The following is a 26,814-nucleotide window of genomic DNA, read 5'->3' as shown; positions in this document are numbered from 1 at the left end:
GTGAAGATAGCTTTTGAAAAGTTTGAGAAAAAGAAAAGAGAAGAAGGGAAGAAATTCTAGAAAAAAAAACTAAGGGGTGGGACGGGGAAGGGGAAGAAGAGGAGGGTCTGGATGACATTGAGTGACTTTTGGGGGTTGGGGAAAGCGAGGGGAGGGAGAGAAGATGAAGATACTTAGCTGGAACATGAGGGGTTTGAGGGAAGGGAGGAGGAGAGAATTAGTGAGGAATTTGAATATGATTTGATTGAGAATTTCTGGGGCACTTTGGAGCTGAATCCATATAGCTTTGATTCTTTCTTCAGTTTGATCTGATCTGTATGTGGTTTGTCAACTTGACAACCATTTGTTGAGATGTACTGCTTTTTTATTTTAATAAAATTTTCATTGTTATCCTTAAAAAAAGATAATGAAGGAGCTGGTGGTGAGAGGGGGGAAATGGAGGAGCAAGAGGAATTGGGGGTCTGAGAGGAGGAGGAAGAAGTGCCTTGGTGAGGAACACAGTGAGGAGATTCAACCCAGATGTGAAGTTACTGCAAGAGACAAAAATGAATAAACAAACACGAAAACTTTGATTTGGGTCTAAAAATGAGATATGGGGTTCCAATTTCTGGATAGAATGGTGCCGGTTTCGGTAATGAAGTTTCACTGAGTTTGGTGTTGCCTGAGTTTGCACAAGTCAGGAAAGAAGATTCTTGGGGGTGGTTTATGGGAGGTGTTGGGTTTTCAAGTTTGTTATTTGGATGAATGGTCCTGATTTGTATTTTTTTTTGTTTCCATTCTTTTATTTTATTTTTTTTCTGGTGGAGTATTGTATATAGGTGTTTTCTTAACACCTATATAGTCTGTAACTTTTTTCATTGTAATGGAATTTTATTTTTTTTATAAAAAACACTCGAACATTTGAATGTTTAATTATTTTATCCACTAATAGACAAGTAACTAAATCATTCAATTCAGCCAAATGTTTTAAATAACTGTCATAATAAGCATTTGTATTTATAACCATTACTTGCTTTAGTTCACTTAATTTTCAGTGCCTTACCTCCAATATGAAAGCTCCCTTCAATGTTTTATGCTGAAATTGAACTACTGATAAATAATGAAAAAGGGAGGATACAAGAAAGAAGGTGATGAAATGCCACCTTTAAAGTTTTAGAAACTAAACTCTTGTACCAAGAGGGGATCCCCTCTTTCTAGGGGGCGGAGCATATGCTAGAAAGGCATTCAGAGAAGTGGAAGAATCCTCAAGCATGCAGATGAAGCTTAAAGAAGACGTTTAGATGGATGGTGGGACGGGGACCCACTGTGTAGTTTTGATGGTAATGTGAGAAGGCTTAAGTCTGGAGTGAATTCCAACAGAGTTTACAAGACTGTGGAGGCTGACCGGCTGTTCAAACTGCATTTTGGAGTTAGAAAGGATAGTTTCTGACCAAAAGGATGTACAAGTTAATGAAAAGGCTCCTATTGCAGCAAGAAGAGTTAGAAGACATAATCTTCAAAGATCAATTCAGGTTTCAAAGGTTTTCGCCAGACTGAAAGGAGGTTTTTTTGGTCTGGGACCGGTCAAAAAGGTGAAAAAGAAAACAAAGAAGGTTATGGAGAAAAGCAACGAGGCTATTTATCAAAAAAAAAAAAAAAGAAAAGCAATGAGGCCACTTTCCTCAAGGACGGGGTGAATCTGCAGAAGGAATTAGGGTGATACTGTAGTAAGTTTGAAGACAGAAGATATATATGGGGAAGAATATTTGAAAACAAATACAATAGGATACAATCCTAAAAAATTTATGGGGAAGAATCTTTTCATGGACTGCAATGCATAGACAGCTAAGGGATATACTTTTCTGTTCCTTTTTTATCATAGAAATCTTTTACTATCTAGATCAGAGGTATAATCAGCCTTTGAGTTTCCTTCCCCTGCTTCAATTTCTTTTTGAGTGGGGCTATGTAAATCTTTTTGCTTCCTTTAATACATTACCTTTTTCTCACAAAAAAAGTTTGAAGACAAGATTTCTGATTGGTAATAGGGTCGTTGTTTTGTTTAGGTGGGGTAGTAAGTGAGGCATTGGGTTGGGATCTGTAGCTATATTTTTGTTGCTTGTAGTTTTAGTTGCAGGGGTGGGTGACTGTTCTTCTTTTTTATGGTTTCTCAGGGTTTGACTGGAGGCATTTCTTTGTCCACTTTTGGTCATTTTATGTTTTGAATGCCTTGGGGCTGGGCGATGACTCATCACCTTTCTTGTTCTTTTTTCCCATTTTCTTGAATAAATTTTATTTTTTATTTATCTCCAAAAAAAAGTCTTGTATAAAGAGAACATAAGAGCAAGTTCCCTTTACATCATGAGCAACAATATCAAGTGAAGGTGAAAAATCTAAACCAAAAAATTACTGAGTGATCCAAATCTTTGATTTCCTAGTGCATCATCAGACAATTCATGATGAATGACCCTATATCAGCTGTCAATCTTCTATTATTATGCTTCTTTCTGTCAAAATCCTCTTACTCCTCTCTTTCCATATAACCTAGGAAACCACAAAAGGCATGGTGTTCTTTGTGCCTTTGTTAAATTTAGCACTTTTTGAACTTTTTGAAACATGTTGGGCCCCCAGACCCCTAACTGAACCCCTTGAGACAAGCCCAAATAAACCCATGCTAGGTTCATAAATTCTTAATCCATACTTAAAGATTGGTTTTGTGATTTAGTTTTAGGTTCTTATCTTTTAAAAAAAATTGCCTTGTATTAACTATAAAAAAATGCCTTGTATTAACTATAAAAAAAATGTCTTGTATTAGGAAGAATGAATGAATAATATTGTTCATTCAATCTTCCTAGTTCCTAATACAAGTCATTTCTTAAAAGATAAGGAACTAAAACTAAGGGGCCATTTGGCAAGTATTTTTGGGAAGATCTTCTAGTTGCCCTGACAGTCAAAAGACACGGTGAGCTTTTGCATTAAGATCTTGATAGCCTAAAGACCGTTTGGTTCAGGCGTGTCTTTCCACACGAAGACGAATCGAAAATACTGAAAAGCTCTATTTGGAGATTCCCGAAAATCGCCCAATACGGGCTTCTTGCGTCTTTTCGGCACGTTGGCTTTCGGTGGCTAGATCTACTACGAACCAAACAGGAAAAGACACAAACATGGTCTGCTGGGCTTGTAAATAGCTGACAGACTACGTGAAAAGATGCACCAAATGGGGCCTAAATGATAAAACCATTTTTTTTAACTTTTAAGTATGAATTAAGAATTTAAGAACCTAGCATGGGCTTATTTGGGCTTGCCTTAAGGGTATTGGTACAAAGGCTTGTAGAATTAGATAAGTGTGATTGCTGGGTGAGGAAGACTGCAAATGCGATGGCATATATGTTGGTAAAACAAGGAGTTGACAGACCTCTTCTATTTTGGGCAAAATTGTAATATGATGTAATCTGAGATGGGGAAATGAGCTGATTGTATTAAATTAGGGGATTCATAGTATCCTTCATCAATTTCTTAACTTTGTCAGGTATGATGTTTACTCGGGGGATTCTATTCACTTTTGGGAAGATGTCTGGGTGGGAAATTGGGCTCCCTAAGACCTTTTCCCTTCTCTCTACTCTATTTCCTTGTTTAAGCATAAGGTTGTTTCCAATTTCCTTCCTTCCCCCCTTTCTCCTCTATCTTTAAGTTGGAATTTTGGCTTCCATTGCAGTTTAAAGGATGTTTAACTTGGTAATGTTTCACAACTCCTGGTTCTTGATAATGTCTGTTTGGATCCTTTAAAGTTAGACAAGAGGATTTGGTCCCCCCCATCCAAAAGGTTCTTTTACTTGTGCCTCCTTTTTGAAGGCCCTTTCTTCCTCTTCAACTCAGCTGGTCTTTCTAGTTAAGGAGCTTTGGGCTAAGCCTGTCCTCCCTAAAATTATTTTGTTTTGCTGCAAAGTGTTTTACAGAAAAATCAATACTTTAGGCTGCTTGCAAAAGAAAAAGCCTTTTATGTGCTTGTCCCCTAACTGGTGTATTCTTTGCAAAGCTAATGGTGAGGATTGCTTACACTTGCTAATTTCTTGCTCTTTTGTTGTTATTTGGGATTAGATTTTTGCCTTGTTTGGATGCAGGTGGAACCTACCCACAGATGTAAGTCTGCTTTTTGACCGTCAATCTCTATGTGGCCCACTAAAAGAGGGAGGACTAAGTGGAAATGTATTAGAGCAGCTGCACTTTGGACAATTTGGGAAGAAAGGAATTCAAGAATTTTTCAAGAAAAGGAATGAACTCTCTTCGATGTTAAGGAGTGCATCTTAAAAAGGGCAATTCACTAGCTGAGAATTTTGGTTCTTTCCATTTGCTTTCCTTTGATGACTTTTGAAGGAATTGGTCAGCAATGGCAAATAGTTCCTCCACAAAGGAAAGGATTACTCTAGTGTGGACCCTACCACTGGAAGGTTGTATAAAGCTGACTTTTGATGGAAGTAGTCAAGGAAATCCTGGCCCTCATGGTATAGGAGGTTTTTTGAGAGATACGGACAGCAATATCTTAGCCTTGTACTTGGGCCCAGTGGGAATAGGATACTCAAATAGGGCTGAGTTGTTGACAGCTTTACAAGGTATTCTGATTGCAAATAAACTTGGTGTTGATAATTTTCAAATAAAAGGAGACTCTAAGGTTGTTGTGGGTTGGTTAACAGACCGAACTCAGTCATTTGGTGCTACAAGGATCTCCTAAAGAAGGCTGGCTGGCTTTTAAGGTATATGAATGCTAGTACATTGGGTGGGCAGGTCAGCAAATGCTATGGCTGATAATCTTTCTAAACAAGGGGTTTTGAGGGAACATTTTTACTGGGCTACCTTGTATCTCTAGTGCTTTGTGGTTTTTAACACTTTCAAGGGAGGTCGCACCTCATGCCTCTCTGTGGGATGCTTGTAACAGTTCTCTTCTTTTGATAATAAAATTCCTCTTCAGTTATAAAAAAAAAAGACTACTAAATCAGATTAGTGGATAGGGAAAGAAATAAAGAGATCAAAAGTTTCACGTGCTTGAATATGTTTTATATGTTATGTTTGATTTTATTTTTACATTTTCACTTTGCGTATGTTTTATGTATTTTAATGAGTCTTAAACCATTTTGTTTAATATTTAAGTGTGCATTTTTAATTAATATTATTTTTTATTTTGTGTTTTTTTGCATTTTATCTTTTTTTTTGAAAATTTTAAAATTCCATGCCTTGCTTCAAAAAGGTTAACGCGCCACCTTGTGCTTTGTACCTTAAGTGAGAAAAGCCCATTGCGCTTTTAAACACTGAAATAGTGTTGAAAAAAATACTGAAAATCATATTTATTATGATGTATTTGTTATCATTTTATACCCCTATCAGCTTATGTTCTATTGCTACTTGTTAGTATTAATTGTCATCAACAGAGTTATATTTGCTTAATTCTACAAATAACTGAATTTTAAGTTAGGTTTTTCTGCTGAAAGTTAAATAAAGTGGATCTCTGAATGAATGACTAATTTCAGGATGAATCTGTCTTAATATGGTTCTCGGGAAAGGAGGAGAAGCACCTTAAACTAAGTCATGTTTCCCGAATTATACCTGGCCAACGCACTGTAAGTTCCTCTATGTCTATTGTATTCCTATCTTGTCTTAGTTCTGGTATTTCTTCCATTTTGATGTTTTATTCCTATCTTGCGATACTTATAATTTTAGGAACTAACAATTGTACAAAGTTCAATAAAGTGCATATCTGATTTTTTATAAGTTAACAGTTTTGTTAATACAAAAAAGGATCAAACATTATAGCCATCCCTCGGAGAGTCACAAGATGCGGCGTCTCCCAATAAGATTATTTTTCATTACTTTTTATTTCTTTTAAAAGCAAAGGGTATTTTCTAGTTTTTCTTTTCTTTGCAAGTTCTGTAAAGTACCATTCAGCCTTTACTAAAATCCTACATTAGCTAGCATGTCGTTAATTTCTGTAAGTTGATAGTTTATAGGTTTCTTTCTTGGACATTTTAATATATTTCTAGTTTCTTATTTTATTGAAGTGATTTCATATTTAGCAAATAACAAAAGAAAACCATAAAATTAGAATAGTTTTATTGAAGACAAAATTACATTCATATGGATTTTGGGAAAGAAAACCCATCTGAGGGTATTAATGGTGAACAGTAAGAGTTCTATATGGTCTGAACTAAACAGTTCTATATCAGATTCAGAACTAAACAGTTCTATTATTTGAGCTTGAAGGCTCTGCGGAAGATAATAAAAACTGAATGAACAGCTCTGATATTACTACGGATAAACTCTTCTTTTGATAATTCAAGGTCTGTAGTAGATCAAAATCCATAAATAGTCAGAGCAATACTTACAGTGCTTTCTAAGTCCGTCATAGTTGCATGTTGATGTTCACTATTCATCATCGTTCCTTCTGGCCTTACCATTTACCAACACCAAGGATCAAATTGTTTTCCCTAAACGGCCACCTGCCTCAGCGGTACTCACGTCGATAGATCCCTATTCAGGCGCTCCAGGTTTGATAAGATGAAGATAGATAAGAAAGATGAACAACAAAAGACCATAGGACTATAGAAAAGACTGAATTTATTCATGACTATCCTCCCGAAGGAGGAGGATTATTGAAACTACATACAGAACCTCGAAGGAGGTTTACTCCCTATCTATGGGATAGTTACAAAAGAAACAAAGAGGAGAGCTCAAGGAAATCGAAGAGGAGTTCTTGCTCCAGGTCGAGATGCTTACAACTGAGCATGAGGTCTCCTTATATAGACTTACATCCGGTTTCCCGGTTACATAGTCTTGGACAGGTGTCCTTAGAGAATAAGATTCGATCTTATCTCTTCTGCTTTTTAGCTGGCGGTGGTCCTTCGACATCTGTCTCCCACTTGCCTTTATTCGATGCTCCATCACTTTCTTTTGTCGTCTTCTGCCGAAGATTCCATAATTGACACGCTTTTTCAATAAGTGCGCTTGTCTCTTTTCTCCATGTATCGATTCTTTTGTCGACTTCCTGGATTCTTCTGTCGAGGTCGTCCTCCATCACTGGTGGATGTCCTTTTCTACCGACAAAGTTGGTGATGAGATAAGATTTTCATCGACGAGCATCTTATCTTTTCCTTCTTTATCACAGACTTGACAGCTGTGACCTTCGAACTTTTGGAGCTTTGCACACCAAAGTCCTCTGAATGCTGGGCTGGCATCCATTTGATTGTCGAGAATCTTGTCCTCGAAATCCTGAAGTTCTTGTCCTTCTTCTTTGCTGAGTGGGCTTCCACTAGCGATGCAAAGTCCTGCACCAGTATCTACATAGCAATGTAGATTTATTGGTTTGAAACCCTTGAATTTAAGAGTTCCTTTAATATAAATTGAATTTGGACTTGTCCTATTGAGAAATGGTTTGTTCTTGGCTATGTCCAAAGCCCAAGAATCATCAGTGTCTGTTAACTGACAGACCTGATTTTTTTCAACTTTTCCAATATCATCCAACTCGATGTTTGGATTGTTGTTATAGTCAATACTGTGATGACTATTTGTTAAGGCGTATCCTTCGAGGTTCTGTATGTAGTTTCAATAATCCTCCTCCTTCGGGAGGATAGTCATGAATAAATTCAGTCTTTTCTATAGTCCTATGGTCTTTTGTTGTTCATCTTTCTTATCTATCTTCATCTTATCAAACCTGGAGCGCCTGAATAGGGATCTATCGACGTGAGTACCGCTGAGGCAGGTGGCCGTTTAGGGAAAACAATTTGATCCTTGGTGTTGGTAAATGGTAAGGCCAGAAGGAACGATGATGAATAGTGAACATCAACATGCAACTATGACGGACTTAGAAAGCACTGTAAGTATTCCTCTGACTATTTATGGATTTTGATCTACTACAGACCTTGAATTATCAAAAGAAGAGTTTATCCGTAGTAATATCAGAGCTGTTCATAATCGAGAAAATCACTATTTACAAGTTCCTTACACATCTCAAAGTTATGTAATCACTAATTACAACCTGAATATACTATAACTAATTCAAAGTTATCCTTCAACCTATTTTGTGCTCGTTTGTAAGAAGGTTATTGCCAAAAGTGCCGGATATTTTTGGACTTCATTTGTGCTTTCCAAGATCTGCGGTGGATCTGTTTAAGTTATTCGCAGTATAAGGGCTTGAGCAAAAAAGGGAAAGTAATTTGGAGAGTGTTGCCCTTGGTGATTTTTTGGACCACATAGATGGAAAGAAATGCTAGATGTTTTATAGATATACCATACAGCTCTTTTTTGAAAGCTGAATTGCTTTTTCGTAATGTTTAATTGATTCTTTGTACAGATGGAGTTTTTTTTTTATTTTTTTGGTGGTAGTGTAATTTTTTGCTATTAATACAATACTTCACCTTTTTTCAAAAGAAAAAGAACATATCAGTGAGATCAATCATGTATCGGTTTAGGGTCACCAATATTCTAAATAATTGGAGTCAGGTGATTTTCGTTTGTTTTGATTGTTAATAGATGATGTGACATGTTCCCTATCAAATGATCAAATAGAAAAAAGTAAATCAAAATAAACTCTCAATATGCAAATTTTGTGTACCATGAGTATCGATACTTTGAACCTTGGGCTTAGTTTCTGATCATATGCTATTGTGCTTTCTCTAGGCAATCTTTCAGAGGTATCCTCGGCCTGAAAAGGAATACCAGTCATTTTCTCTTATTTACAATGACAGGTCACTTGATTTGGTTAGTATTTTCCTATTGTCACCACTGTTCTTCTATTTAATTAGTTGCTCAGCTATTCAATTATGCAAGTTACTTCTCCTGATGGATGCTTTTCCTTTTTCTGCCTTTAAATAATTGTTTTGAGGTTTCATGAAGATTGAAGATCTGTCTTAATTGGTGCTTTGAGTTTCTTGTACCAGATTTGCAAGGACAAAGATGAAGCTGAAGTATGGTTTATTGGTCTAAAAGCATTAATTTCACGTAGTCATCACCGGAAATGGAGAACAGAATCAAGAAGTGATGGAGTTTCATCTGAAGCAAATAGTCCTAGAACTTACACCCGGAGAAGTTCTCCTTTGAGTTCTCCTTTTGGTAGTGGTGATAGCTTGCAAAAGGTGTGCACTGCTTGTGCTTTCCTTGTTCCTGTATTTTCCACTAATTATCTCAATAATGAGAAATTCTTCCTTATGTTGATTCAGGATGGAATGGACCCTCTTCGTCTTCACAGTCCATATGGAAGTCCCCCTAAAAATGGTATGGACAAGACATTTTCTGATGTGATATTATATGCTGTTCCACCCAAGGGTTTCTTCCACCCAGATTCTGCTAGCGGGTCAGTCCATTCTTTGTCATCAGGTGGATCAGATGGTCTAAATGGGCACATGAAGAGCATGACAATGGATGCTTTTAGAGTAAGTCTATCAAGTGCTGTTAGCTCATCAAGTCAAGGTTCTGGTCATGATGATGGCGATGCTTTAGGGGACGTTTTCATTTGGGGCGAGGGCACGGGGGATGGGGTTCTGGGTGGTGGTACTAATAAAGTTGGAAGTTCTGGTATTAAAATGGATTCTTTTGTGCCTAAAGCCTTGGAATCTGCAGTAGTGCTTGATGTTCAGAATATAGCTTGTGGTGGAAGGCATGCTGCTTTAGTAACCAAGCAAGGGGAGATTTTCTCTTGGGGGGAAGAATCAGGGGGCAGACTTGGGCATGGCGTAGATTCTGATGTTTCACACCCAAAGCTAATTGATGCTCTTGGGAACACTAATATTGAACTGGTAGCATGTGGGGAGCACCATACTTGTGCTGTAACACTATCAGGAGATCTATACACATGGGGTGATGGTACTTACAACTTTGGGCTCCTTGGACATGGAAATGAAGTCAGTCATTGGGTCCCAAAAAGAGTGAATGGGCCCTTGGAGGGTATACATGTCTCATCCATCTCCTGCGGACCATGGCATACAGCTGTTGTGACCTCTTCTGGTCAACTATTTACTTTTGGTGATGGAACTTTTGGTGTTCTGGGCCATGGAGATAGGAAAAATGTGTCAATACCTAGGGAAGTTGAATCCCTGAAGGGGCTTCGCACTGTTCGAGCAGCTTGTGGTGTCTGGCACACTGCTGCAGTTGTTGAAGTTATGGTTGGGACTTCCAGTTCAAGCAATTGTTCCTCGGGGAAGCTGTTTACTTGGGGAGATGGAGACAAAGGTCGACTTGGGCATGGTGACAAGGAACCCAGACTTGTGCCTACATGTGTTGCTGCTCTAGTTGAACCAAACTTTTGTCAAGTTGCCTGTGGGCACAGTCTTACAGTTGCACTTACAACCTCAGGCCATGTTTATGCAATGGGTAGTCCTGTTTATGGTCAGCTAGGAAATCCTCAGGCTGATGGGAAGCTCCCAACCCGTGTTGAAGGAAAGCTCTTAAAAAATTTCGTTGAGGAGATAGCTTGTGGTGCTTACCATGTTGCAGTTTTAACATCAAGAACCGAAGTTTATACCTGGGGCAAGGGAGCAAATGGCCGATTAGGTCATGGAGATACAGATGATAAAAATTCTCCAACACTAGTTGAAGCTTTGAAAGATAAGCAAGTCAAAAGTATTGCTTGTGGTACAAATTTCACTGCAGCAATCTGTCTTCATAAATGGGTATCGGGTATTGATCAATCAATGTGCTCTGGATGCCGTCTGCCGTTTAATTTCAAAAGAAAACGACATAATTGCTACAATTGTGGACTTGTTTTTTGCCATTCATGTAGCAGTAAAAAATCTCACAAGGCTTCTATGGCACCAAATCCCAACAAACCTTATCGTGTGTGTGACAACTGCTTTGGTAAACTCAAGAAAGCCTTAGAGGCTGATTCTGCATCCAACTCTGATCTGAGTAGAAGAGGAAATATGAATCAGTGCCTTAATGAATTGATTGAAAAAGAGGCAAAGTCAGACTCTAGATCTCATGTACAATTGGCTAGATTTTCTTCAATAGAATCCTTTAAGCAAGTGGACAGTAGATCTAAGAGAAATAAGAAACTTGAATTTAATAGTAGCCGTGTTTCTCCTGTTCCAAATGGAGGTTCTCAGTGGGGACCACTTAATATCTCTAAATCTTTCAATTCCAAAAAGTTTTTCTCAGCTTCTGTTCCTGGATCAAGAATTGTTTCTCGGGCAACCTCACCTATATCAAGACGGCCTAGTCCACCTCGCTCCACCACACCCACCCCAACTCTGGGAGGGCTTACATCTCCAAAGATTGTTGTGGATGATGCTAAAAGAACAAACGATAACCTAAGCCAAGAAGTTCTTCAGTTAAGAGCACAGGTATATATCTTTGCTTTGTCATTAATAGTCCGACAGGTTTTTTCTTTTTTATTGGGTTTTTGATGTTCAATGTTGAAGTATCTTGCTTTAGCTCATTTCTTGAGTTGCTTTGTTGCACTAAATATTGAAGTATCTAACATGAACATGGTGTCCTTTTTGAAGTGTTCATGCAACATAGAAGCCAAGCATGCATGTAACTTCAGAGACACCAGTTTGGTAAATCCTGAAGCCTTGATATCACAGAACTTGTGTTTAACCTACTTGCCTACTAAAAGAAGTGCTTCAGAGATTAATGGGACATGTCAAACCTTGGCAAACAAAAGGAAACAAATAAATAAACTGAAGATTGAAGACTGTTGCATTTATAAACAACATGTATGATTAAATCATTATGAATAGCTTGATCTACCAACCATTGATGCAGTCATTTTATTTCTCTGCACTAATTGATGACGTTTCTTTTCCATGTCATGTTTGCTGGATTTGTTGCAGTTGTATATTTGACATTCTCTTCATGGACAACGGATTTATGCTTTTATGCATTCCAAATTGTAGAGTTCCAATGTAGGGTTGAACCATATTTCAAACATGTACTTAAAAGCTTTCCAAGGATATGTAGTGGCTCTCAATGATTCTACAGTATATTGAAATATTAAGAAATAAGAAAGTTCGGGTTATTTTCCAAAATCCTAAGTTAATGTAGGGATGGCATGCTTGTCAACTATCTGATGAACCTTATTTTGTAGGTTGAAAATCTCACCCGTAAGGCCCAACTTCAAGAAGTTGAATTGGAAAGAACGACTAAGCAGCTAAAGGAGGCAATTGCAATTGCAGGGGAAGAGACTGCAAAATGCAAAGCAGCTAAGGAAGTGATCAAGTCACTTACCGCTCAAGTAAGTTGAATGCTTACCTTATTTATTGATAAAAAGTAATGACAATTTTATTTCTAGTAACCTCAAAACTAATTAATCTAGGAAGGCATTCTTTATCACATTTTATTCAGCCAACAATTTTTTTTTTGTACTAAATAAAAAAAAAAAGAAAATTTCACTGGGTGAGAAAAGAAAATGAGTACAAGTAGAGGGGGTGATGAGGGATCACCTAGAAAGCAAGAACAAAAATCATCAAAAAGAATAAATACATCAACTTTCACCCCCAGCTCCAATTCTAAAACTGACTAAAAACCAATCCCAATAGTCTTTACAATCATCCTCAAATTCTGGAAGAATCATAATCCAACCCAAGAATATTTTCCCCGTGGTTGAGACAAGACAGTTGTGACATTTGTGTTGGTCTTCAAAATTTTTTCTAGTTCTCTCCTTTTGTAACTCCCAACAGATAGCAAATGGAACACAACTCCAGGCTATCTTCGCTTTCCTGCTTCTGTTTAGAGCTGGCCAAAGTGCAAAATCTCTCTCGGTGACCTTGGGAGCCACATCTCCATTTTGAATAAAAAAGGCATCTCAGTGACAGCGCTACCGTCAATGTGGGGTCTGGGGAGGGACAGATGTACGCAGCCTTCCTGCACATACAAAGAGGCTGCTTCCAAGATTTGAACCCTGGTCACCCAGGTTGCAATGGAGCAACCCGACTGTTGTGCCAAGACCCATCCTCACATCTCCATTTTGAATAGAGAAAAGAAAACCCCAAATGATCTTTGCATAACAGCAGCCAAAACATAGATGAAGAACATCCTCTTCCTCAAGAACCCCGAGGATGCTGTGTGGTGCTATAAGAAATTAAGAATGAAACCAAGAAATTTAAGTGGCTGATAAGGAGTATGTTTGTAACTATACAGTGGGTTTGGTTGATGGCTTAGCCAAGCAAGGGGCAAATGGGGAAGTTATGTTTTAGGCTCAGCTTTAATGTGCTTCTTTTTCTAGTTTCCTTGTAATCTATTGGGAGAGGCTGCAGCTCGTGGCTCTCCAAGGGCTGTTGTATGAGCTTAAAGTTCTGAATCAAATTCCAAATTAGTAAAATTTCTTTTTATTTCATAAAAAAAAAAATCCTCTTCCTCCACTAGGCAAAAATAATATCTTCCTGCCAACTGGATAATCCTGCTTTTGATGTGGTCTTGGGTAAGAATGCTGTCCAAAGCAACCAGCCACACAAAAAGCCTCAACCCTTAGAGGAAAAGGGCTGCCCCAAACACCTTTGGTGTCTGCCCTATCAACCCGATTTCTTGCTAATGCTTTATAAAATGATTTTACAGAGAATATCCCATTGCTACTCTCCTTCCACCACCTTGCATCAGCCTCCATTTCCCAATCAAGAAACTGTCTCCTGAATTTTGGACGCCAAACTATGAGATCCTGAACAACTTCACAGCATTGCGAAATTGGAATGTCTTTCCTAGTCAACCTATACAGTCTCAGACATAACTCACAATTTTCTAAATCAATCATCCTCCCAAAACTTTTTCCCTATTTTCAACATTAAAAAAACATAACCCAAGAAAGATGAATGGAAATTCATGGTTCCACACACAAACTCCATATGATAATTTCATCTCCCTTGTATCCCAAAAAAGTTCACCACACCGTACTTACAAGCAATCACTCTATTGAATCCTTTTCACACCTAAACCTCCACAACCACTTCCCAAACATTGCCTTATTGAATAATCTAATTCTTCTAATCCCCAATCCCCCATTGTTTTTATCCTTACATACCCACTCCTACTTCACCAAATGATATTTTTTTCTTTGGCCCCTTGCTATAGATGCACAGAATTTTTAATAGAGTCTGGTTTGAAGGGTTCTAATGAGGTATTGAGAATTAGTTGTCATAGGAGTGATTATTTGGAATTGTTTACAGCTTGTCACTTTTTGTTGTCTAATGATTGTTGTTTTTGTTCTTGTTGTCATTGCTGTAAATGTTATTGTTATTATTTGAATGAAGCAAAGGGCGGCAGTTTGTGGAACAGTGCAAGAAATATTTAAAATTAAAATAAATTATACAGGGTTGAAATATATAATGTTCATATGAAACCAATGATATTAGTTATGTTTGCAGCCCTTGCTTCACCAACTTGTTCTTGTTGATCCCAACTGAAATCCTCAAGTGTCTTTGAAGCCTTTCAATCCCTTACTGACAAAAATACCTGTGCAGAAAATGTTGAATGAATATAAGAATAATAGATTAAATATACATTGCATGATGAAACTAGACATTATCTTGAACAAAATTTGTGCAAGAAATATGTTATCTATTTGGTGATTTGATAGGGGTATTCTAAATTTTGTTGCTACTCTTGCTTTTATAACAGCTGTTGATTTTATTTATTTCTTCTCTCTCTTTTTTTTTTTTTATTTGTGTTTGTAATAGTTAAAAGAAATGGCTGAAAGGTTGCCTGTCGGAGCAGCACGGAACAACAAACCTCCTCCCTTAACTTCCTTTGATTCTAGTCCTACCCCCAGCAATGTTTCTGCAGCACCAATTGACCAAACGAGCAGTCCAATAACATCCCATGAACCAGATTCAAATGGATCAAATAGCCTGGTGCTCTCTAATGGACCAAGCACCACCAATAACCGGAATTTGAGTCACAACAGAATAGTCTATTCTGAAGCAACAAGGAATGGGAGCAGAACACCAGAAGGGGAACCCCATCATGAGTCTGAATGGGTTGAGCAAGATGAACCTGGTGTATACATTACACTTACATCCCTACCTGGGGGTGCCAGGGATTTAAAGAGAGTCCGCTTCAGGTACGTTTTCAACGATTTGGTTTTATTTTCCCCCTCCCTTGCTGACCAGCTGAAAGACGAACCACCTTTATATAAACATCTCTTCTTGAGTTGAGGGTTGAATTGAAGTATTCGTTCTTCTGATGGTATTTGAATGCAGTCGGAAGCGGTTTAGTGAGAAACAAGCAGAACAATGGTGGGCGGAGAACCGTGCAAGGGTATATGAGCAATACAATGTGCGCATGGTTGATAAATCCAGTGTCGGTGTTGGGAGTGAGGATTTAGGTCATTGACACGTAGAAATAATCTGTATATGAAAAGGTATAGTTGAGGCTTCAATTGCATTGAAGCTTGTTTTGATCAAATTTAGATGTTGCTTTCATCTTATTGATGGGAAAAGGTGGTACATAGAAAGGCGAAGAGAGGATTAGAGAGGATTGGTTGTGTTTTGTCCCTTGATTTCCTTTTTCTCGTTTGGCCAAAATGTGCCTGTGTGGAAGAAAAAAAATTCCAAGTTGGTTGAGGATGAGGAGTGTAAATTCTTAGTAGGTAGCTAGCTTTTATTTAAAGCAGCTGCCTTGTAAATTCATAAGCAAATGCGTCTTCAAGGTTTTACAAAGTTAAAAATTTGCTTCTTTTACTTCTGAATTCTGGTTTTTGTTTTTTCTGTGATATGAGAGCTCACTGCATCCGTCTTCTCAAGTAATAGAGTCTTAGAGGATGATTTTGAAGTAGCCCCGATGGTTTTAAAACCGTCATTGACTTGGGTGGTTGAACCGTTCAACTTGGAAACTGGTTGCCTATCGTTCTATTTTCCTTTGGCTCGTTTGGCAGAAAAAGCATTGAATTGGTCAGTCAACCAGCCAACTGTTGACTCAGATGGTCGGACTGCTGAACCTATCGATCCGAACAATGATTTATCTATTCTTTTCAGAAAAAATATTAAAATAATGGAGAGAGAGAGAGAGAGAGAGAGAGCTACCATTGTCATTTCTATTGCAAGTCACCACTAGCACTGCTTAGATCGGTTTTTAAAACTTTGGTAGCCCATCAAATTTTATCCAATGTCTGAATCATCCTGTTGAATCATCCTGCAAGCTGGCAAGTTACAAATCAAGAAAGTTCCCATTTGCCATTTGAAAACATTTCAAAAAAAAAAAAAAAAAGTCAAAAGGACTGCATTACCAAAGATTGGGAAGGTAGTTCATATTGGTCATCCTAAATAGTTTGTTTGTTTCCTTTTTTTTTTTTTTTAAATCAAGCCCAAAGTTATTCTATTAATTTAGTAGACTTTAAATGAACCCAAGTCTCCATTGTTGGGCTAAAACTAAAGGCCACATCAATCTGAAAATAGGATAGACCTGTGTAAACACAGTCAAATTGACCCCGTTACTACCACCCTGGTCCCCAGCTCGGTCATTTCAAACCGCCATCACTGATTAATTAGGTTGTGTTTGTACGGGTTTCCCCACCTTATATTTTAAACCAAACACTGCCTTAGTTTCAAAAGCAATTAGCCAATTACGTATATAAAAGCACAAATGAAAAGCAAGACCAATTGGTTTTTATTTTGAAATGACCTTTTGTAATCGGGCAATAGCCACATTACACTAGGCAATGCACCTGGAGGAACTTGCATGAACGTATCAGCCACTTTAGACAGGTATTGCGAATAAGGATGCAAACTGATCAGTTGGGATTCGTATCAGGTTATATCCGAATCTGATCCAATATTATTCATGTCAGATCCGACCTGATCTGGATTTGATAGGTATCGATTTGAAATCAAATCCTATTGATAAGTTGGATATTTCGACCTAATCTGATCCGACTTGTTTCTATAAAAATTAATAAATTATTAAAAGAAAAATAAAATCTACCGATTTAAATAAAAAACAAAAATACAAATATTTTTTAATTATTTTCATCATATATATATGATTTTTATAAAAAAATAAATAAATAATATAAAAATATAAAAATACAATATAAATAATATATTCATAAATAAATAAATGAAAAACATATATATATGTATTATATATTTATATTTATAAATATATAACATATATTGGATCAGATCTTCTCGAATTAGATAGGGGTGATCCGAATCCGATCCGATTTCTGATTGAATCCTATTATTCAACCCAAAGATCCAAACAGAGGTGATCCGAATCTGACCAAATAGGATTAGATCATGATCCAATCCATTTGCACCCCTAATTGTGAAACCCTGGTCAGACATAATAGGTCATTTTTTAATGGTTTAGATAGTAATTTAAGGTTGTATTTGGTGTCATTGGTACTTATACTTGAAACATTTTGGGTTGATCAATACAAATTGACATACAACTATTTTTTGAGCTAGTTTATAGTTGAAAGCAAGGTTTTTAAAACCGAATCGAACAACAAATCGATCAGTGGTCCAGTGAATGGACGACCCGTTCTACCAAAAAATAAAAAAAATAAAAAACCAGCCAAACCGTTAAACGGTTCAAACGGTTTGACTGCTTGGGTCAGCAATTTGCTGACCAAATCAATAGTTTTTAGGGAAATAACAGTTATGGGGTATAACATAACCGGTCACCGGTTCCCAATTTTTCCAGTCCGACCATCCAGTCTGGCCCAATTTTGAAAACCATGGTTGAAAGAGTCATATCTTAAAAATGCATGTGTATGTGTTTTTTATATATTGACATTTCATGCTCTGGAACTATTCCTAGGCCAGGAATGGGCTTAGCTTTTGCTACAATTTGTATCAGCCTGGCCTAAAGCACTGTAAAATATTTATTGGCTGAGCTCAAAGCTTGACCCTGATGCAGTATAAAATGTTCATGGGATGAGTAGGGATGGCAATTTTCCCCATTTCTCCGATCCCCATGGGATCCGCCCTGAATGGGTCGGGGATGGGGATGATTTTTCCCCACGGGGATGGAGATGGGGAAATTTTCATCCCCGTTAGCGGGCCACGGGAACCCTAATCCCTGCCCGTGGGATCCGCACTAATATATGTATATATGTATGCATATGTTATATATGTACACACACGTGTATATATTATATTTTAAAAATATGGTTGAATATGTTTGAATCTTTTTTAATAGATTGTAAATTTTAATTATTTCATTTTTATTTTTTAAATAAAATAAAAAACAAAAATAAAATGATCAACATTATAAAAAAATTACAAGGAATGGGGATCCCCATGGGGATGGGAATCCATGTGGGGGCGGGGATGGGGATAACCTCATCCCCGTTAGCGAGGATGGGGATTTTCGCGGGGACAGGATCCCCATCCCTGCCCCGCTCCGTCCATTCCTAGGGATGAGCTTGAAGCTTGGCCCGTAAACAGGTCTACCTTCTCCAGGGGTGAAGTTTAATCATTATAGATTTATAGCTGAAGCGACTCTCATATATGTTGTAACAATACATTTCTCACCAATTTATATTAATCAGCACAGAACGCCTCAGGTAGAAAGGAGTTCAGATCTGCTCCTCACTCCGACCTCACAGGCACATCTCACCATGTATCGGGAACATCTCCCACAGACCTACATTTTTGTGTTATTCATGGGAGATGTTCCCAATGCACGGTGGGTTGTGCCTATGAGGAGCAGATCCTAATTCTTCAATGATACCAAACACAACCTTAATCGTTCAGCCCATAAAAGTCATTATCAAAACGGAGACCCATAGGCTTACTGGGTCAGTTCATCGGTTGAATGTCCAAAGCTAATGCATTGAAATAACAAAGGGGAAGAAAAGGTTAGAAAAGGAGACGTTTTGGAAAATTATTTTGATAAATCTCCACTACACTGATTAGTCCGATGGAACCAAACACCTTTGTTATCACTTTTGCTCTAAAGAAAATGTCATGAAAACACAATTTATCAAATCATTTATACAGTATACATTAAAAAATACAACCCAACAAGTAAACCTTTACTTTTGGGCTTTAAAAAATATACAAAAGCAAAAATCTGTTCAAAACAGCACCATAATCTATTCTCATTAACCAACAAGTAAACCTTTACTTTTGGGCTTTAAAAAATATACAAAAGCAAAAATCTGTTCAAAACAGCACCATAATCTATTCTCATTACCTTCCCAAAATCAATTTCCAGAATTTTTCTCTTATCATCTTTCCAAACAGTCTTTAGGCTTCCATTGCATATACTCAGACCCCATTTCTCTTCTCATTCTATAGCGTTACCAAATAAGAAAACAATTTCTGAATGCTTAGCTTTTTTTTTTTTATGGTAAGAATAGGCCAAAAAGGATAGAGTTATGGGCCACATCATAATTCCATTGCTTTGCTCTCTTTTTTTTTTTTTTTTATGTAACGGAATTGGAGTAAACATTATCCATCAAAAAGAATTGGGACAAACATGAAAAAAGAACGCATGAATTCTGCATTCTAGCTGAACTTAAATTCCTCGCTAGTGCTAGTCATTTCATTTTGGCACAATAGGCAGAGACAATTCCAATAAATCTGTTCCCACAATCCAAAGACAGCACTGACTTGCTTTTTCCTTTTTTTTTTTCAATTTTAAAGCTTCACTAATGATGTATCTGGCTTATTAAATAGAAAATGAGAGAAAAACAAAAAATAGGTTCGACCCATTGCCATATGTAAAAAAAAGTTTGCACACAATAGCATTTGCTACAGAAAATTGAGGGAAAAATCTCAAGAAATTTCACAAAAATTCTTCTAAGAGGGTTTCTTTTTCTCTCTTATTTTCTGTAATTTCAAAACACAGCCTTAAAAGCATAGTTCCTCTCCTGCCATGGAAGCTTCAACGCCTAAACAAACAACAACAGGTGATTGTGGGCACTGAGCAAGCACCATCAAGATCATCCACAAAAAGAGAGAGAGGGAGACCTGTGCTAGAAGACTTGTCCAATCGAAAAGCTATTGAAGGTTCTAGGGTATCAAGTTTGTAATTTTCAACATCATGTCATAATCAAGCTAGAAACAGAGACAGCCCATAACGCCAAAACACAACCCCACCACAAAGAAAAGCAAGAAATTACGGTAAAGAGGAAAAGAAATGCAACACCACCATTTCCAAATCAGGTCATTTCATGCCTCCAAAATGATGGTTCTCAGGGCCAGGATTTGTAGTATTCCTTCCACATAACACCAACACCTTATCTCTCACTCAGTGATTATACTGTAATAGAGCTATCTTGGGTTTGGGCCACAATACCCTGATTGTGGCATGCAGCCCTCACAACTTGTTAGGCACCGAAGATTCAAAAGATCGAGACCCAAAATTGGGTCAGTCCCACCAGAGAGGTTGCATGAATAAAGCATTCATTTCACATAATTCAAAGGGTTTTTTTAACAGAAATTTTCCCCACTCTTCACTTATTTTGAGGAAAAACACATATTTGGGAAGCCTTTTGGACTGTTTTCCCTCTTGGTTACTGCTATTGTATCATCTTTTGCCTTCAAGTTAGTTATTTTTGCCAATCAAAAAAATCTATATCAATACTACTATTAAAGGTATGAATGAGAGTGAAACTTTTACTTGATTAAGATTAAATTATCCCTGTTTTTTTTTATCACTCTTTGATTGTGAGGGTAATGAATATAATTTAATCAACTATTTTCATCACATTCAATTTCCCCTCATTATAACTTGCATTAATGTATCAATTCTCAAATTTCTTTCATTGAATCCTATTATTGATTAATAATAATAATAATAATAATAATAATAATAATAATAATAATAATAATAATAATAATAATAATGGTTTTTAAAACCGACCTGGTGATCGAACTGATTAGGGGTTCGGTTACCGGGTTGAATGGTCTGACCGTTCAAATCGAATGCTTGACCCATTTTGACAAAAAAATAAAAAAAAAAAAAAAAAAAAATGGTCAAAACCATTCAAACGATTAACTGTCCAGTTCAGCGGTTTGCTGACCAAAATCAACGATTTTGAAGAAAAATCCAATTTTTGGGGAAACAAAACCGGTCACCTGATCGGTTTCTAGTTTTTCCGGTCTGACCGTTCGGTCCGGTGGTTTTGAAAACCATGATAATAATAGTGCAAATACAAAGTAAAGGGAAAAGGAGGGGCTTTTTATGATTTGAGTATTGCAAATTTACCCAAAATTAGGAATGTTCCACTGGAAAAAAAAAATAGATGGCAAATTGGTATGAAAAGCAGGTTCTTATATATACACATTCTTCCCAAATTGAAACTAGGTTCTATTTCTATATGAAATTCTCTGCATTTATTTTCATGAATTTTCTACAATTCCAATCTGATGGCTGGGAGCACATCCACACTGCAGGCACATTTTTGGAGATAAAAACCCTCAAAGGAGCTTAAATCCTCCTCTGCAGGCACAAACTTTGCACACATATTATCCAACCACGCATTGAAAATAACTCATGTGCTTGCAGAGTGCGAGGAGAATCCCATGTTAAATTTATGGGGAGATGGTCCAATGTGCATTGGGATTCCCATGCTTGTAGACTGTATCGAGAGTTTTTGATCGCAGAGAGTCCTGTCGCCATAGAAAGAGGAGAATAAACCCAAGTCTATTCCTTTTTTTTCTCTACCTTTTCCTTCAAAGCAAATACAGCCTAAAAGGAAAAAGATGTGCAGTAGGAAAATGAATCGTTCATTTTCCTAATTCTTTCAGTGTTTGGCTTGGATAACAAAGCTGAATGGTTGAAAACGCATGTCTTGTCAAAATTACAGACAATAAGAAAAAAATGTCATTTTTCATGGCCATTGATACACATGCAACCAAACAAGGTCGTTGTGCAAGAGTTTTTCATTATGTCTGGTGCACCACCCATTAACGACAGATATGGTGGGGTTAACACATCAGATTGGGCAGGCCAGGGTTGAGAATTCTTTAAATTTTTTAAGAGAGACGGGATCTGTTCCTCACACTTGGGCGTCTCACATGCACATCCACCGTGCATTGAAAACATCTCCCGGGAATAATAACTAAAAAGTAGGGGAGATATTCCCAATACGTGGTAGGATGTATGTGTGAGGCGCCCCCTGTGAAGAGCAGATCCCGTCTCTTTCTAAGGGGCTTGGCCCAATGCAATACCAAATTTGCACCACTATATGAGTGTTCTAATCATATCCTCACTCTTTCAGTGGCTCATGCTTGATTTTGACAAAAAACCCAATCAAATGTTGGCTAAACCATCTGACAGTTTTATTTCAAAATTATTATCTAAAAAAAAAGTAGAAAATAATATATATATATATATAGAGAGAGAGAGAGAGTCAAATTCATGGTAGTTATAATAACAAATCAAAAGAAGTCTGATAAAGGGGAGGAAAATGAATTCTCCAACCCACAAAGATTCCAAGTGGGAATTGCATGAAAAGCAATAACACCTACTATCACTTTCCATTTCTATCCACCTCTCATTGTCATTAGCCTCCCTCCCAACAAATAAACATAAAGAGAAAATGGAAGAAGATTGTGATAGAACTTTATAGTTCTTGTTCCTGTCTCTCTCTCTCTCTCAGAAAACATGAGGAATGGTAGCCACAAGAATGGAGACAATTTTGCTTTCCACACCTGTTATGATGACCCAAGAACAACCTTATATGGAAATGGAACCCAGTAATTAAACATAAAGCCCATACACAAAATGTTCCCTTCTGGGCCCATACTCCATAGCATGTGGCTAGCATTCTTCATGTGCACCACTTATCCAAAACCTTTTATCTTATTAAGCTCAGACACACTTTTGTTCATAGATGCTTGGCTTGGGCAGTCGGCTTGTTCTGATCGTAAAAACCGTCAATTAAGTTAGACCCAGATAGCCCATTGGGTCACCGAGTCACCGGTTCAATCATTCAGTCTGATCCAAGTCTGACATACTGCTGCTTACGTATTTGACTAACAAATTGCTTATGCTTCTTGGGCCCTGAAACTATGCAAATCATGAAACAAAAATTGAAGCTACGTAACAATTAAAACAAGTTTTTTTTTTGTCCTTTTTGTGGCCTTTTCAGATGAATTGCAGCAATTGTTTCAAGAAAAAAACAATGGGTCAATCCACGATTTCATAATCAAACATTAAAAATATACAAATAAAGATATTTTATGAAAAAATTTGTATATCTCTTTCTAATATTGTGTATTTATTATAGTGAACAAAAATAAGTATAATAAATATAAATTATTTTATTAATGATGAAACAGCAACAGCAATGCAACGCCACACACCCCTTGAACACTAACTGAATCGATTGACTTTTTTTCTTTATTTTGGCACGCAAACAGTTCAATAGTTATGAATCTGAAATTCTGATTTTCTATTTTATTTTTTTTATTAAAAAAAGAATTAACATGATTCGGATTTTATTTTATTTTTTGTATTTAACACAATACACTAACTTTTCAACGTAGGTGCAAATAGCAGGATTCGAATCTGCATCTGTGCTGGGACTACCCAGTTAACATGTCAATCTAGCCACCACGCAGTTGGGAACATAGATTTTGACCATATTTGATTCAATTCTCACTCTTACTTTCCAATAATAACTTAATAAGGCTATGTTTGGTTCACTTTTAAGGACTTCATTTTTTTCCAATAATGACCCGTTGGGATCGGGTCTGGCAGAACTGAATAAACTGTATCCTCAACATTCTCTAACAAATGAGGAATGTTGGAGAAAGGTTATCCTTAAAAGAGAAGTTACTTATAACTTCCAATCTATTGTTTAACATTTTGGCCCACCCACACAAAGAGAGGATCATGGAAGCCAAAAAGCAAAGTGCTGGCCATCGTCAGCTATATTCTGCTTTCTATTTTTGTTCTTGATACTGTACTGGACTCACTTTTATCTCCTGCAATTGAACTCTGGAGTGGTAGGATTCTTTCTCTTCTACATTAATAAAGCTTTACTTCTGATGTCATGACTGACAAAAATAAAACTATCCTTTTCAATTTTTATTCACTTGAACAGTCCAGAAAGCTCCAAAGATTGTTCATAAAAATTATAAAAATGTGGTGGTTGAAAACGATCCATCATGCTGGTTGTTAGTGTAGCTGATCACTTTAATGGACCCTACCCATTATTGCACAGATTCCAATGCAAATGGCAAGAGATCAATAGTTTGAAGTGTAATTTTAGACTAAATTCATTAGACTGCGTTTGGAAATGATGCAAATGGAGTGTAAATCCTGGTTTAGGGTAATTTTGCACTTTGGTTCACTTTTACCTGTGTTTCGCAACATTACATTTATGTATTGAAAAATAACAGATTAATGCATATTTATATTGATAGTAAGATGTAAAAGTACATCAATAAAAAGACGTAAATTTATATTAAGTGGGCTTTTGATAAAAAAAAAAAACATATGCTTTATTGTAATTCATTTTTGCATCCATTACAACTAAAAGTCTGTTTGGTAAGAAGATAAATTTGTCAATGCAAAACTAACCCAACTTTGCAGTTTATATAAATTGTTTTACACTCTACATATTTGCATTTACACTTATTTGCATGGTTTCCAAACGTAACCTTAGACTCAATTTGGAAGGAGTGCAAATAAAATTATGTTTAGTGCAAATGCAAAGCTGTTATTATCATGAATCTTACAATTTGTATTTGCATTCTTCTCAAATGAGTCTCGAGTCTCAGTTTGGAAAGAGTGTAAATACAAATGTATTCAATGCAAAACCTTTTATACAGTTTTTCAAAACTTTGTATTTACATTTTTTTTCCAAACGGTGTCTCAATTTATTTAGGAGCAAGTTTGCTAATTAAGTTGTTAGAGAGCTTTCTCCAAAGGACCAGAGAACCTTACACATGGCAAACTAATTGGAAGCTGAGAATTATCTAACTCAATGCTGCATCTTTGGACTGGAGTCCTGAGTTGAATTGTCAAACTTGGGATTCCGAGGACAATTACCATTTTCCTGGGCAAGCCATTGAAAATTCGTCTGTTTGGCCTCAAAGGCTTAAGCCTTATTAAAAACCTATGACAATTGAGTTATCATAAAAATATGATTTTTTATGCTTTTTTTAATTTAAAACATATAAGAAGGGTATTTTGGTAATTTTGGGTTAAATAAAAAGACCAAAATGAAAAGTTAATAGAGCAAATAGAATTCCTTATTTCTCTTAAGGCTTAGTTTGGTAAAAGCACAAATACAAATATATACAGTGCAAATACATACAAAATAATATAAAATATAAGGTTACGCACTCTATATATTTGTATTTGTACTCCTACCAAACTCAGCCTAAGGTTTTATAAAAATTTCATGCAACAAGGCCAAAAAGAAATTGTTCTCTCTTCATTCTTTTAGTCAAATCAAGTGTGTGTTTTTCCTATTATTCTGCATTTTTGGGTGATTATAGCCTAGCATCCTAAGTTTGTTATTTTTTCTATTTTCTCCACAAAAAAAAAAAAAAAAACTTTCTACCCAGTTTTTGCCTCTCAATTCCTTTCCTAATGAATTTATTTTCTTTTTATTGATATTTTTTTGCATAGGTTAAACCAACTAAATTATTTACTTTTCCCTAAAATGTTGGGTAGCCAAACATCTACTATCAATTACATGGATGATTCATTACAAAATTTCATTAGTGATAGAAACTTCCACGGTGAGGAATTTTTTATAATCTAAAACATATGTTGAACAATTTGAGAAATTTGGATTTCCAAACTTGAAATATAAAATATTTATGGTTGTTAATTGATTGCTTTTTATTTTGTTGAATGCTAAAACCTAGAATCTGTTACTTATTGATGTAACCGTTTTCAGCCACGTACCAATGTTTTGTGATGTAAAATTTTTTGGCAAAGTACCTCGTTATTCGACCCGGTGGTGGCGTGCCTTAGTGATGAGCTACTTGGTGGCGAACTCCCTGGGGGAGAACTGCTTGGTGACGAACTGCTTGGTGGCGAACTGCCTTGGTGGTGAACTGCCTAGGGGCGAACTGCCTGGTGGCGAACTCCCTGGTGGCAAACTGCCTGGGGGCGAACTGCCTTGGTGGCGAACTGCCTGGGGGCGAACTGCCTTGGTGGCGAACTGCCTGGGGATGAACTACCTGGGGGCGAACTGCCTGGTGGCGAACTCCCTAGTGGCGAACTGCCTGGGGGCGAACTGCTTGGGGGCGAACTGCCTTGGTGGCGAACTGCCTGGGGGCGAACTGCCTTGGTGACAAACTGCCTGGGGACGAACTGCCTGGTGGTGAACTCCCTGGTGGCGAACTCCCTGGTGGCAAACTGCCTGGGGGCGAACTGCCTGGTGGCGAACTCCCTGGTGGCGAACTGCATGGGGGCGAACTACCTGGTGGCGAACTCCCTACTAGGCGGTCGATGCCTTAGAGAATGTTGGAGCTCCCTGGTGCGGCGCAATCCAACTGCCCTCAGCATGAGGTGGTCTTCTTTCCTTTGTAGGCTGCGGGAGATGAGGGACCTGCGAGAACTTCATCTTTTCCTCCTCTTTGTAGGTGGTGGGAGTTGAGAGACCTACGAGAACTCCATCTTTTCCTCCTCTTTGTAGGTGGCGGGAGCTAAGGGACCTCCGAGAACTCCATCTTTTCCTCCTCCTTGTAGGTGGCGGGAGCTAAGGGACCTCCGAGAACTCCATCTTTTCCTCCTCCTTGTAGGTGACGGGAGCTAAGGGACTTCCGAGAACTCCATCTTTTCCTCCTCCTTGTAGGTGACGGGAGCTGAGGGACCTCTGAGAACTCCATCTTTTCCTCCTCCTTGTAGGTGGCGAGAGCTGAGGGACCTCCGAGAATTCCATCTCTTCCTCCTCCTTGTAGGTGGCGGGAGCTGAGGGACTTCCGAGAACTGCATCTTTTCCTC

At 37.4% G+C, this 26,814-nt stretch overlaps 1 protein-coding gene across 4 annotated transcripts in view; it reads left to right on the top strand.

The window, feature by feature from the left end:
- LOC148845178 (PH, RCC1 and FYVE domains-containing protein 1-like) overlaps positions 1–15,613 on the top strand; it is a 29,678-nt gene extending 14,065 nt beyond the window's left edge. The window contains exons 1-9 of one of the 4 annotated variants that reach the window (XM_088955636.1): positions 4,154–4,586; positions 4,668–4,727; positions 5,499–5,588; positions 8,641–8,721; positions 8,888–9,095; positions 9,180–11,297; positions 12,044–12,190; positions 14,625–15,007; positions 15,147–15,613. In XM_088955636.1, coding sequence (XP_088811762.1) covers positions 5,557–5,588; positions 8,641–8,721; positions 8,888–9,095; positions 9,180–11,297; positions 12,044–12,190; positions 14,625–15,007; positions 15,147–15,279 — 3,102 coding nt within the window. In that variant the 5' untranslated portion in view covers positions 4,154–4,586; positions 4,668–4,727; positions 5,499–5,556 and the 3' untranslated portion in view covers positions 15,280–15,613. Of the gene's footprint in view, positions 1–4,153; positions 4,728–5,498; positions 5,589–8,640; positions 8,722–8,887; positions 9,096–9,179; positions 11,298–12,043; positions 12,191–14,624; positions 15,008–15,146 lie in introns of those variants that run through there. The other 3 variants (XM_088955635.1, XM_088955633.1, XM_088955634.1) reach the window with 3 other exon arrangements.
- The last annotated feature ends 11,201 nt before the right edge of the window (positions 15,614–26,814 follow it).

The sequence above is a fragment of the Nelumbo lutea genome, chromosome 7, assembly GCF_056320005.1.
Source record: "Nelumbo lutea isolate HS-2025 chromosome 7, American lotus-T2T, whole genome shotgun sequence".
NCBI classification, from domain to species: Eukaryota; Viridiplantae; Streptophyta; class Magnoliopsida; order Proteales; family Nelumbonaceae; genus Nelumbo; species Nelumbo lutea.
This window is presented reverse-complemented; position numbering and strand designations above follow the sequence as displayed.